This window comes from Oncorhynchus nerka, linkage group LG3 (genome assembly GCF_034236695.1).
Source record: "Oncorhynchus nerka isolate Pitt River linkage group LG3, Oner_Uvic_2.0, whole genome shotgun sequence".
NCBI lineage: Eukaryota > Metazoa > Chordata > Actinopteri > Salmoniformes > Salmonidae > Oncorhynchus > Oncorhynchus nerka.
In genome coordinates this window covers 42086974-42101123 of record NC_088398.1, presented here as the reverse complement: position 1 = coordinate 42101123, position 14150 = coordinate 42086974, and the positions used below count along the sequence as shown (strand labels likewise).

The 14150-nt window shown below is 40.6% G+C and overlaps 1 protein-coding gene across 1 annotated transcript; it reads right to left on the bottom strand.

Moving 5' to 3' along the window:
• Positions 1–1974: 1974 nt before the first annotated feature.
• On the bottom strand, positions 1975–13805 carry asic4a (acid-sensing (proton-gated) ion channel family member 4a). The gene is made up of 10 exons (XM_029632196.2): positions 13662–13805; positions 13181–13308; positions 12921–13074; positions 12093–12146; positions 7950–8103; positions 7344–7435; positions 6993–7072; positions 6422–6529; positions 5432–5585; positions 1975–4406 (listed from the first exon to the last, which is right to left on the bottom strand). Exons 1-9 carry the CDS (start codon positions 13729–13731, stop codon positions 5454–5456), a joined length of 972 nt encoding a protein of 323 aa, XP_029488056.2. The 5' UTR covers positions 13732–13805; the 3' UTR covers positions 1975–4406; positions 5432–5453.
• Positions 13806–14150: the final 345 nt, after the last annotated feature.

The window sequence follows — 14150 nt, the reverse complement described above, 5'->3', positions numbered from 1 at the left end:
ACATAATCATTCAGCCATGGCCAAACGTTGACTGTTTGTCAGTATTGCCAAAAGTGTGTGCTACGACCCAATTTCTTCTGTTTTAAATGTTTAAAACCACACTTTCAAACTTTCAAAAGTAGTACACTATATTATATTTGGTATATTCTCAATCTTATTTTTACTTTGTCTTGTATCAAATGTTCTTTTAAAATGTGTTTGGGGAAAAATGTGAAACGCTAAATTATATTTATAGCGGGTGTATTTCAAGGGCCCAATGCATACCACCCCCAGGCATGCTGTGGAACCACATAACTATATGGCAGCTGGGATCAAATTGTATGTCATTATTGTTGCACTCCATTTGGGACTTTCTCCTCCCACAAGGAAGGGTTCATCTGAAGAATTCAGACTTGAGGGTTGTGTCCCAAATGGCAACCTATTACCTATATAGTTAATTACTTTTGACCAGAGCCTTATGGGTAGTGCAATACACGGGGAATAGGTTGGCCATTTGGGATGCACCCTTTTTAGGTGAGCTGTTCAACTTTCACATTAGTTACACCAACTTGTTATCGAAAACGGTCTTGTTTGTTTCACGTTGATGCTTTGCAGAAAACGGTTGAGTCACACTCAACCTGTTGTAAATGTCTGAGCAACGTAAGTTGTCTTCTCCTTTCTCTCTGAAATGATTTTGACAACAGTCGCAGTGAGTATTAATACAAATACCTGACGGCTAAAGCTCCTTAAAGCTCAAGAACAAAGTGACGAAGGCAAAGAAAAAGTGCATTTACAATAGATCATATGAGGCATTTTAATGTACCAATCTAAACTTTAATATTTGTACTTAACCATAACATTTATAAAATGTGTTCTAACAGAATAAACAGTTACAATAGCAGACTTCTGAACAAAACGTCTTCAGCATTCTCCTGTAAATCTTAGTGAATTTCCATTGGTGTCATACTGTTTGATAGAATTGCTCTGATCCGTTCTTCATCTTGAGCTGTCGACAGTGTAACGGTGCATGCCGCAATGCCATTTCACTCAATGAAACCCCTATTGCTGTCATGTGGAACATTCAGACCAAAATGAGACATTTCGCAATACACAAATTTGTTATTACAGAGAATTGATTTTGATTGTGTGAATATACAACATGTCAACAGTATTGCGAACCTGAACAAGCAGAGAAGAGCGAAATTCAGTGAACGAACGAGCAGAGTGGCAAATTTAGTAATGGTAATGTACAAAATGTCGTCAATTGGGGAAATCAAGCAAGGTCAACTCCAGCTACACAGCCACCATTTAGTTCCACTGTAATATGCACAGATGTCATTTGCAACTACTATTTGTAATATTACGTACCAAATTATTTCAGAATTCTATGGACACATTCTCAGACGAGCCAAACATGTATGCTATACACACAGCCAATCACAGACCGACTCTGAGGCTTTCCTGTATCTATACATGCATGACCGCCTACACGTGACTGCAACAAGCGAAGTCAAGCTTTACATTGATCATTTGACCCCACATTCACCTTAGTACAGCATCTCCTCAGTGTGCGACCTGTCCTTCAGTGTTGTTGATGACAGAGGAGAAACTTGGTATAGGGTGCCATCAGGGACCATGATTGGGAACTTTTGAAAATGTCATAGTAACACATGATTATGAATATTTAAAAGCCATATTTGGCCCCGTGATTACTTGACATGGGGCAGAAGTAGATTTTATTTACGCTGATGAATGGGTAATTTCATTGTGGACTTGTCAAACAAAGCACAGCTCAGAGCACTCAGCAGGGTTACAGATATTAAAGGCCCAGTGGGGTCAAAAATGATAGTTTACTGTGTTTTATATTTCCACACGGAGGCTGGAATAATACTGTGAAATTGTGAAAATGATGATGGTGCCCTTTTAGTGTAATGGCTGTTTGAAAAGTCCGCCTGAAATGTCAGCCTGTTTTGGTGGGATGGAGTTTTGCCCTGCCTGGTGACATCACCTACTTCATAGACTAATAAGAAAGAACCAAACCTCTCTGCCAATAACCGCTAGTTTCCCCCTCTCCACTCCCAGACAGTCCTAGCTAAATTCTTGATTGAGAAATGTCTCTTTGCTAAGATCCTTTTTTCTTCATTTTTGACCATTTTAATTTAAAACAATCACAGGAAGGTACTTCATTGTTATCCAAATGATTTGATATTGAGATAAAAAGGTCCATTGCGGCCGTTTCTAAGATCACAAGCAAAATAAAAATAAAAATAAATAGTTATTCAAACATCTTTATCTATTTATGTGATTGTGTGCTGTAATGTGAGGTATAAATGAATAACCCAGCAAAATACAAAATCGTATACCTACAGTCGATTTTCAGACAGTAGTCAAAGTGATAGGTCTTTCACTGAGGCTGTTCTACACTGGAGTGGACAGCAGTTTTAGTCCAGGATAAACTTTTACTGTAACAAATTCACTATCAAAGCCAAGAGATTGTGCAGGAGACATAAAGCAATTATTTTGGAAGCAAACTTTGCTTCCAACAGGGATTTATGGGAAAGGACTCTTCTGGCCCTTTCTTTAAATAGAGGCGCTCAGCTACTACAGACTGTGGAATGTGCTCAATTGTGTGTATTCTGATTCAACCATGTCAAGGGGATTCACAGCACAGCTTGTTGCTTGCTATTCATTGCCTTTTTGAATGATGACCCAATATGGACACCGTAATTGTTGTAAGAACTTCACCCATGCCCAAGTCAGTAAATAAAATTAAAATAATGACAGTAATATTAACCATATCTATGTGCATTTTGTTGCTTGGAGCAAGGCAATTCCAATCATCTTTCTGACTGGTTTTGCTAATAAACAAAAATATGTCAGTGTGATTACTACAATCATAACAGCTATATATATATATATTTTTTTTTAAATAATCTTCTCTAAAATATATAAATCAATTACAAAAATTAGTATTAGTGTTGAATTAAATTAATCATTATCCATTTAAAACAGTGCTTTCTCTCTGTGTTCATGTTGAACCTATGTAAATGTATAATGCTACTCTCTAAAACACCTTTCCCATAAACCAGACATGTCAATCTCTCCTGGCTCAAAGTAGAGGAGAGATTGACCTCCTCACTGCTTGCCTCTGTGAGAGGTATTGACTTGTTGAAAGCACCGAACTGTCTGTTCAAACATCTAATACACAGCTCAGACACCCATACATACCCCACAAGAAATGCCACCAGGGGTCTCTTCACAGTCCCGAAGTCCAGAACAGACTCTGGGAAACTCAGTACTACATAGAGCCATAACTACATGGAACTCTCTTCCACACCAAATAACTCAAGCGAGCACTAAAATCAGATAAAACAACACCTCATGGCACAACGAGGACTGTGAAGAGACCCAAACACGTACACACAATCTAACACACTCACACACACATTTGTAATGTGGTATTGTGGATTTTATATTGTACATTTGTAATAAAAGAGCAATAATGTAATATATTGTATGATGCATTGTTTTATTTATGATTTTGGCTGTTGTGTTTGGTTGTGATGTAATTGTTTTAACCCTGCTTGGACCACAGGAAGAGTAGCTGCTACCTTGGCAGCAGCTAATGAGGATCATAATAAATACTAAATAGTGTATAGCTGGTACGCAGTATGGGCCCTATCATCAAAGCGAGGATAGTATGGTTTTAACACGCCAAAAGATCAATGTAATTCCTCTGATTTTGTTTGATATCTCTGTATAATGGTTCGATTGAATATGACCACCTGTCTTATACTCATCTTGTATACAATATAAAGGGGAAATTATATCTCATCAAATAATGACATATTTTACAATGATTCAAAAACAGTGAGCTGAGTGAGAACTTATTGAGAATAATAATAACAAATTAAGAAAGGTACACAAATCAAGATACTGGAGTTGAGTAGAAATGAATCAAGATGGCTCAAAATGACATGCAGTCCTTGTCTTGTTCCCATGTGGTGACCATGTACCAAAATAACCAGTATAGAAATCGCAGAGTGGCCAGCTGTCAATTGTAGGAAGATTGAAGGTGGGCGTCTCCAGCTGGACAGTAATGTGGGGTCCAATCTGTGCTTACATACAAGTGGTCTGTTTGCAGCACAGGTTTGGTGTTCAACTTTGGCTGTAGCTTTTTCACTGGTGACAGCAAGAAAGGTATAGAACTGAGGTCCCAGGGTCTGTTTTGATGCCCGATCCAGCCCAGAGAGGACACAACTTTTGTTGTCATCAGGATGGAAAGATGGCCGCCGGCTCTAGCAGGCAAAGTCCTCAAACACTCCATGTGGCTGTCCTTGGTGGTGGGGGAGATGGTGGTTCGGTAGAATCGTATTGGCGTAAGCTCCTTCAGGATGACTTCTGGTCATGGTCATATCACTGGACTCCTGGTGGCCACAAAGACCACAACACAATAAGATATACAAAATGGGCCAGTTTCCCAGACACAGATAAAGATTAGTCTTGGACTAAGGGCTCTATTCAATTCGTATCGCCGAAGTATCGAGTAAGATCCATGTATACATTTTAAGGTCATTTCCAATTGAGCCGAAATATGCAGCGCTTACTGTGAATGCAGTCTCAGCGACCACAGGTACATTGAGCATCTCTACTGATCGGTGTCCCACCCACGGGACAGTTGAGCTAATGTGCGCTAATGTGATTAGCATGAGGTTGTAAGTAAACAAGAACATTTCCCAGGACATAGACATATCTGATATTGGCAGAAAGCTTCAATTCTTGTTAATCTCACTGAACTGTTCAATTTACAGTAGCTATTACAGTGAAATAATACCATGATATTGTTTGAGGAGAGTGCACAGTTATAAACTCAAAGTTATTAATATTCCAATTAGGTACATTTGAGCAGTCTAGATACAAAATTTTGAACAGGACTGGATCAGTCTAAAGCTTTGCACATACACTGCTGCTAACAAGTGGCCAAAAACTAAATTGTGCTTGGGCTGGAATAATACATTATAGCCTTTCTCTTGCATTTAAAAAATGATGGTACAAAAAAATACAAAATAGATATTGTTTTTTTCTTTGTTATTATCTTTTACCAGATCTAATGTGTTATATTCTCCTAGATTATTTTCACATTTCCACAAACTTCAGTGTTTCCTTCCAAATGGTGTCAAGAATATGCATAACTTTGCTTCAGGTCCTGAGCTACAGGCAGGTAGATTCGGGTATGTCATTTTAGGCAAAAATTGAAAAAAGGGGAGGATCCTTAAGAGGATCAATCGCGCTACAAAGCAGATCTTCAGCGCTCAGGATTGAATAGAGCCCTAAGAATGTTCAATGGAGGCTTAGTCTGTGTCCTGGAAACTGGCCCTAACTGATGTACAGTTTAACGTTGGCTCAATAAACCAAAATTACAATGCCTTTGAATAAACCAAAATGATAATACCTTTGATGTAATGGTAGATATTTCATGTAGATGATTTTGCTACATCTAGGGAAAATGGATGATTTTGGATGATTTTATATGAACTCGAGAAGTAATTTTGTTCCTCATGAGAGAGGGACCTGGGAATTGGAGTTGCCTCTGGGGGGATGTAATCCTGTACAGTGGGATAAAACAATATTTTTAACAAGATGTCCTTGAGAAAGACATGCAGTGATATAACTTGTAGTGATATATACAGATGTATAGTGATATAACTTGTAGTGATATATAAAGATGTTTAGTGATATAGCTTATAGTGATATATAAAGATGTATAGTGATATAGCTTATAGTGATATATAAAGATGTATAGTGATATATAAAGATGTATAGTGATATAGCTTATAGTGATATATAAAGATGTATAGTGATATATAAAGATGATACATAAAGATTTGTTGTGACACAAAGATTTATAGTGATATATAAAGATTTATAGGGATAGAGCTTATAGTGATATATAAAGATGTATAGTGATATAGCTTGTAGTGATATATAAAGATGCATAGTGATATAGCTTATCGTGATATATATATATTTATAGTGATATATAAAGATTTATAATGATATTTCTTGTAGTGATACATATTTATAGTGATTTATAAATATTTACATTGATACATAAAGATTTATAGTGATATATAAAGATGTATAGTGATATGTAAAGATTTATAGGGATAGAGCTTATAATGATAAATAAAGATGTATAGTGATATATAAAGATGTATAGTGATATAGCTTGTAGTAATGTATAAAGATTTATAATGATATAGCTTGTAGTGATATTTAGATTGACAACCGTTGTGCCCAAATGGTTGTACATCACGGCTAGAGTGAACTGAACATCCCCATTTCTAGGAGGTTCATTCTCCCTTCATGCACATACTGTGGATGTGTAGGCCCGCAACATGCCTGATGCAACATGCCTGCCCTCCCCAAGCAACACGCTCACCTTACTGGCTTTCATATCTTGCAGATCCACAGTTGCAACCGTGGTCGTCTGTTGTTTCTTCTCATCCTTCTGTGGCCTCAGCAGACGCTGCAGCCTGTGCTTGATCACCTGCATGAAGAGAGGGAAGAGAGAACGTCAGGAGCCCACTCCATCAGCACATCTGACATATGCCAGTGCTCAGCGAGCGGGGGCTATCCATATCATTAGCCTCGTATAACACGAGTGAAATCATTCACGCTCATAATTGACACCTAAGCAGTGATCGTAGTCCTCACGTAACAGTTGAAAAGGTCAAAGTCCCACTGACACTGATTAAGGCTGTCATTTTAGAATGTTGTCCTTGGGGTTTACAGATTATGAACAGCTGAAATGTGTGTAGGGTTGTAAAATTCCAGTAACTTTCCCGAAATGTACAGGTATTCCAGAAATCCCGGTTGGAATCAGGTGGGTATAAGCAGGAAATCCGGGAATCCGCCAACCAGAATTTCTGAGGAAAACTAACAGAATTTTGCAACCCCGAATGTGTCCCCTTTTGTGAGCTTCATGCACATACACATATGAGACAATGTACCTCGTAAACATAATCCAAAATTTCTAAGATTGTCAAAATACTGGCTCCAATGAACAAGCCCATCTGGCCTCCAATGTCACCTGAAAAGGAAGACATCATATTAAGATTCCTCCTGGTATGGTTCCAGGTGATGCCAATGATTACTCATTAAACTCATAGTTCAAACCCATTATCTTGAGTCCAAATTCCATTTATTACCATTTATTACTAATTTATTACAAAGAACCACTGTCAGGCAGTTTCTATATCATCTTTAAACCACATGAAACACCAATTATTGAAAACGTTGAATTTAAATTTTAAAAATGGCGAGAGAGAAAGGGGTCAGGGCCGTAAAAGAGAAACACTCACCTAGTAAACCTGCAACATCGTACGCTTTTTTTTGTTCAATTGTTTCGTAGTTAAGAGCCTCGAAGAAGATGTCCAGCACCAGAAAGTTGTCTCTGGAGACGGAGGAAAATGTGAACATGAATAAAAGATAACTGCATATGTTTATGATACGTTTGTTATAACCAATAGTGAAGTGTTACAAAGAAAACAATACAACTTGCACTTTCCTTTTAAACTCAAACACAGCACTGCAATATTAACAGGATAAGACGTCAACACATATACTGTACCATGTCCTTTTTATGGTCATCATAAATTGTCATGGTGGCACATTCATGCCTTAAAAGCAATTAAAAGTAATCAAGTTAATGACTGTCAGATTATGCGGCCTTTAAGATCTTAACAGCATTGAGCAGTGGACTTGAAAAGCACAGGCCGCATCTGAAAACGCAACCTAGTACCCTACTTTTGACCAGGGTCCATAGGTCTCTGGTCAAAAAGTAGTGCACTATATATGAATAGGGTGACATTTTCTCATGATGTGTAGCCAACCCCTGAGGGTGTCTCCATTTTCCAGCGCTGATCTTTTCCAGGTCATAGTAATATAAGTCGTCGAGTTAGATCTACCTGATATACTCCTCAGACTTGTCGTACTTCCTGGACAGGTAGCGAGCGGAGCCCTTGCTGGGGATCTTGACCATGGAGAGTTCCTTGCCGTAGCGGGTCAGGTTGCATGGTGTCTCACAGGGACAGGTGTCCCCAGTGCTCTTCTGGAGAAGGGCTGGGAACACAGAGCAGATTGTTACATCCTGGGTTTGCGACATAGCCTGGAACACAGAGCAGAGTGTTATAGCCTGGGCCTGGAAGATAGCCTCGAACACAGAGCAGTGTTGTTTGCCTGGCTCTAGGACATAGCTTGGGTCAGTAGGCCAGTCTAAAGCCAGGTGATCCTAAATGAGCTATAGACTCCAGTGACGATGGAACAGCTGCCATGCACAAAGTGAGGCCCTTGTTCTCCTGCATGGGCACCATCAAATAGGATGCTGGTGTGTTTGGGTTCCATCTTCGCCTCCCTAATAACCACTGTTGATGGATTTCAGTTAGCAAGTTAAAGGGGAATTATGTTACTTTTTTTATCCCCATATTGGTGGGATTTCCCTTTCTTATAATTCAATGTTTACTAGTTTCTAAGTTTTTATTGTCACGTGCACTGTACTAGTACCGTGAAATGCCTTTCACGCTCTCTCTGTCCCAACGATGCATTAGTTCTATAAAAATAAAAATAAAATTAAAAAATGAAGTAGACCAAAAAAAGAAGAACACAAAAAAAAGTAACTCATCTATATACAGGGTTAGTTCCAGGGTCAGTGCTAATATCCTATTTACAATGGGCAGGGATACTGGAGTGATACGATTAGATATGTATAGGGGTAAGGTGTGCGTATGTAGAGTCAGTATGAATATATGTGTGTGAGTGTGTAGAATGTGCATAGAGACCGTGCAAAAAATAAAAGAGTCCATGCAGATAGTCCACGTAGCCATTTTGTTAGCTGTTTAGCAGTCTCATGGCTTGGGGATAGAAAGATGTTCACGAGCCTATTGGTGTCATACTTGATGTTCGGATACTGCTTGTCGTGCGGAAGCAGAGAGAACAGTATATGGTTGGGGTGGCTGGAGTCTTTAACAATTTTCCCGGGACTTCCTTTCAACACTGCCTGATATAGAGGTCCTCGATGTCAGCGAGGTCAGCCCCAGTGATGTACTGCCTGTCCGCACCACCCCTTGTAGCGCCATGCGATTGAGGGAAAGGTGCCGTTGCCATACCAAGCAGCGATACAGCCAGTCAAGACGCTCTCAATGGTGCAGCTGTAGAACTTTTAAAGTATTTGATGGCCATTGCCAAATCTTTTCAAACTACTGAGGTGAAAGAGGCGCTGTCGCGTCTTCTTCACGACTGTTTGTATGTGGTATGTGGACCATTTTAAGTCCTTTGTAATTTGGACACAGAGGAACTTGAAGCGCTTGACCCGCTCCACTGCAGCCCTGTCGATGTGAATGGGGGTGTGCTCGCCCCACTTCCGTTTCCTGTAGTACACGATCAGCTCCTTGCTCTTACTGACGTTGAGGTAGAGGTTGTTTTCCTGGCACCACACCGCCTGGTCACTGACTTCCACACTGCCAGGTCACTGACTCATTGTCGCTGGGGATCAGGCCTACCCCCGTTGTGTCAACACTTGATGGTGTTGGAGTCGTGCCTGGCCATGCAGTCATGGGTGAACAGGGAGTACAGGAGGAGACTAAGCACACATTCCTGTGGGGCCCCCGTGCTGAGGGTCAGTGTGGCAGAGGTAATGTTACTACATGCTTAATATACTTACTGAAATCATGGCTATTTCTTTGGGTGCACACACTAACACATACAGTGCATTGACTTTTTCCACATTTTGTTACATTACAGCCTTATTCTAAAATGGATTAAATTGTTCCCCCCATCAATCTACACACAATACCCCATAATGATGAAGCAAAAACAGTTTTTTAGACATTTTCGTATATTGATTAAAAATGGACATATCATATATACATATGTATTCAGACACTTTACTCAGTACTTTGTTGAAGCACTCTTGGTGATTACAGCCTCAAGTCTTCTTGCGTGGCACACCTGTATTTGGGGAGTTTCTCCCATTCTTCTCTGCAGATCCTCTCAAGTTCTGTCGGGTTGGATGGGGAGCGTCGCTGCATAGCTGTTTTCAGGTCTCTCCAGAGATGTTTGATCGGGTTGAAATCTGGGCTCTGGCTGGGCCACTCAAGGACATTCAGAGACTTGTCTTGAAGCCACTCCTTCATTGTCTTGGCTGTGTGCTTAGGGGTTGTTGTCCTGTTGGAAGGTGAACCTTCACCACAGTCTGAGTTCCTGAGCACTCTGGAGCAGATTTTCATCAAGGAACTCTGTACTTTGCTCCATTCATCTTTCCCTCGATCCCTGCCGCTAAAAAACATCCCCACAGCATGATGCGGCCACCATCACGCTTCACCGTAGGGATGGTGCCAGGTTTCCTCCATATGTGATGCTTGGCATTCAGGTCAAAGAGTTCAATCTTGGTTTCATCAGACCAGAGAATCTTGTTTCTCATGGTCTGAGAGTCATTTAGGTGCCTTTTGGCAAACTCCAAGCGGGCTGTCATGCGCCTTTTACTGAGGAGTGGCTTCCGTCTGACCACTCTACCAAAAAGGCTTGATTGGTGGAGTGCTGCAGAGATGATTGTCCTTCTGGATGGTTCTCTCATCTCCACAGAGGAACTCTGGAGCCCTGTCAGTGACCATCAGGTTCTTGGTCACCTCCCTGACCAAGGCCCTTCTCCCCCGATTGCTTAGTTTGGCCGGGCGGCCAGCTCTAGGAAGAGTCTTGGTGGTTCCAAATATTTTCAATGTAAGAATGGCTATTGTGTTCTTGGGGACTTTTTTTTGGTACCCTTCTCCAGGTCCTGTATCGGAGCTCTACGGACCATTCCTTTGACCTCATGTCTTGGTTTTTGCTCTGACATTTACTGTCAACTGTGGGACCCTATATAGACAGGTTCGTGCCTTTCCAAATCATGTCCAATCAATTGAATTTACCACAGATGATGATCAATGGAAATAGGATACACCTGAGCTCAATTTCGAGTCTCATAGCAAAAGGTCTGAATAGTTATGTAAAACATTTTTTTGCAAAAAACAAAAAACAACCAGTGTTTGCTTTGTCCTTATGGGGTATTATGTGTAGATTGATGAGAAAAAATAATAATTTAAACCATTTTAGAATAAGGCTGTAATGTAACAAAATGTGGAAAAAGTCAAGGGGCCTGAATACTTTCCGAATGCACTCTACATGCATAAACAATTTCTCATTCACAGCGATAAAAGCAAATATATGCACAATCAGAAAAAAAAAACTCACATACTACATAAACATAGACCACAATACATAGCTTACTCAATCATCCCTCTTTTCAAGACAAAATTCAATTCAGTTGGACAAAATGGCCAGTGTCTATGACCTGATAACAGTCATTCCAATTTTATAACTCTTATAATGAGGTTATTTGTATGCAGGGGCAACACATAATCTATTCTTGGACTGAGGCACACAAAAAAAAAAAAACTATATAATACAAATATATAAATAATGTTTTAAGTTATTACCTTTCACAATGGGTGAATTTATTCTGATTATTTGAGTGGAGAATGTAACCGATATAAATATGAACAGTTCTTGTAAGATATATCTACATTTAGCTCACCCACCCATTAAATGGGCTTGGATTTTTTTGTGAAGGAGATAATTAAATGTCTGGCTTATTAGGCTTGAAAATCCTAATTGTACTAATATATCTCTCATCACATAATAAAGCGTTTCTTTTATGACCGTCATAGTATCTTTGAGACAAATCACCTCTGCATAGAGATAACCCGAACCAGACAGTGGGGAGTCGGCCGCACCGTATGGAGTTGGTTTGGTCAAGGAATATCAATGTGCTGTGAAAGCTCCAACGTGAAGTCGAGTAAGGAGTTGGGTAACATCGTTGTCACTCACAGCGTGCGCATTTCCTTCTCCTACAATTGACATATCAACATGGAGGCAATTTCATTTTGAAATCTTTACCCAGGCTATCTCCACCCATACACTGAAACCCAATATCTCCTTATAAAGTGAGTCAACATTCTGAGTTACTGATTTCACTGTCGTTTTACTCTATTATAATAGTAAATAAAAATGTTTCTTACCAAGCGCCTTGTCAACACACTTGATGTTACTGGGAGTGCAGATATCGGCAGTTCCTGCAGTACAAAACATGAAATGAGTTTGATCAATCAAAAACAAAATGGTCGCCGCCTGTATCTCTGCCAACATGAGAACAGAACACTAGCTTATCATTCATCTACGAACGCAGACATGGGAAGATGAGTTCCAGGGATAGGGTGTCCGCCTCTGATTGCATCGAGAAATGGAGCACCGGGGCCCCACCCCAAAGGCATATTTAGAAAGTCTAAAAACCAATCAACGATTTACCTTCTCACCATGACAAACACAGAGCAGGGGGCACTAACGATAGGAATTCATCAGGAGCACAATTAATCGCGGGAAATATGTGTGGCAACGCAGACAACAAAATGTTCTTTGAGTTAATGTTTTGAGAACAGTCGCCTTTCCAATTTGCATTAGGGAAGATTGATTTGGGGACATTAAAGTCGGGGGCACAGAGGAGCAGAGTCGTCATTATGATCAGGGTAGCAGGAATGCACAGGAAATCTTTCACCATATTTTCAACGGAGAGAGGTCAGGTGTGTCTGTACAGGGGATTTTCATCAAGGAATGAAAAGAAGAAGATTGATATACCACATAGGACTCCAGCCGTGCCGAGACGTACATATTGACACAGTGTGTGAACATGAAATGGTTGAAACAGGGACAAATTATCTAATATCAGTGACCCACTGGTTGAATCAACGTTGTTTCCACGTCATTTCAAGGAAATCAGGTTGAACACACGTGGAATAGATGTCGGATGGATGTCTGTGCCATGTAGGGAGTGTTTACAGTAGACTACTTACCGGGCATGTGCACCATCCTGCAGTTGCACTCCCGGAGCACCTCCCTGGTCTCGCAGCGCAGGCGGCAGGCACTGATGCTGTAGGTGTCGTATCCTGGGATCATCTGGTCGCTGGTGGAGCGGCAGTTCCCCCAGGGCTGGGGCAGGTAGGTCAGCTAAGCACAGAGTGATTGATTAGAGCCGTGTCTGAGCTACAGGGAGGAGAAGTGGGAAAAGTACTGAGGGGGTGGTAATCTGGGAGAAAGCAGTGCCGGGGCCTACCCTTTGTTCCTGACATGAAACAAAGGTCTGGAATCCCGGGGAGACTCCGAAGCCCAGCTGGTGGATGTAGGGAGGCTCATCCTGGCTGTGGATCTGCACGCGGATCCCTGCCTCTAACGACGTCTCATCTTCCGGGATAAAAGAGGCACGCGCAGGCAGTACAAAGACACACATACAGAGTGGATTCATTCAGCCTTTTATTCATCAATCCTAGGGGAGGGCTAATTTTCACTACGCCTATCTCAGTCATGAGAAAAATGAGACACTGACAGTGTGTGTGTGTGTGTGTGTGTGTGTGTAGTATATGACTAACAGTGCTGTCAACAGATGTATCCCTTCCAGTAATCATTTTACAAAAACATTATTCAGGATGGTGATGCCATTGCAAAAATGTATCGCTAGGGTCCCGCACAAACAAGATTCAGAGATTTATGACAACAGACACAGGAGCCCGCAACATCACGTAAGATTTATGGCTTACTTGTCTCTTTCCAGATGGGGAGATACTCGTCCTGTTGAATATCCAACATAATCTCCAGGCCATTTCCCATTCCACCTTGCTTGGTCTTCCTGGACGTCGACTTGTTCCCGTTGAAAGTGTAACATTTTCCGTATCTGGTGTAGACCTACAGGAGAATATGTTCGTATCAGAAATGTCATAATAAACATGACAATATCCATCTCCACTATGACAGACGTACTCGTGAGGTGTTGTAATGAAGTTGAAGATAAGGCCTGGAAAATGAACAAGATTGTCTACGTGGTTTCACATTCTCTGTCTGTAATAAACATAGGAGATGTGTTTTGAGGGGAGAGTTATATACCAACAGTCTTGATCTTTACTGATAAAAACATATCAAAAACACAACTTGTAACGTATACCTTTATTTTACATACTTACTGTATGACTACGATAAAATTATCCATTCAGGATTCCACAGAAATCCACCAAGATCTTTTTAATCTACGT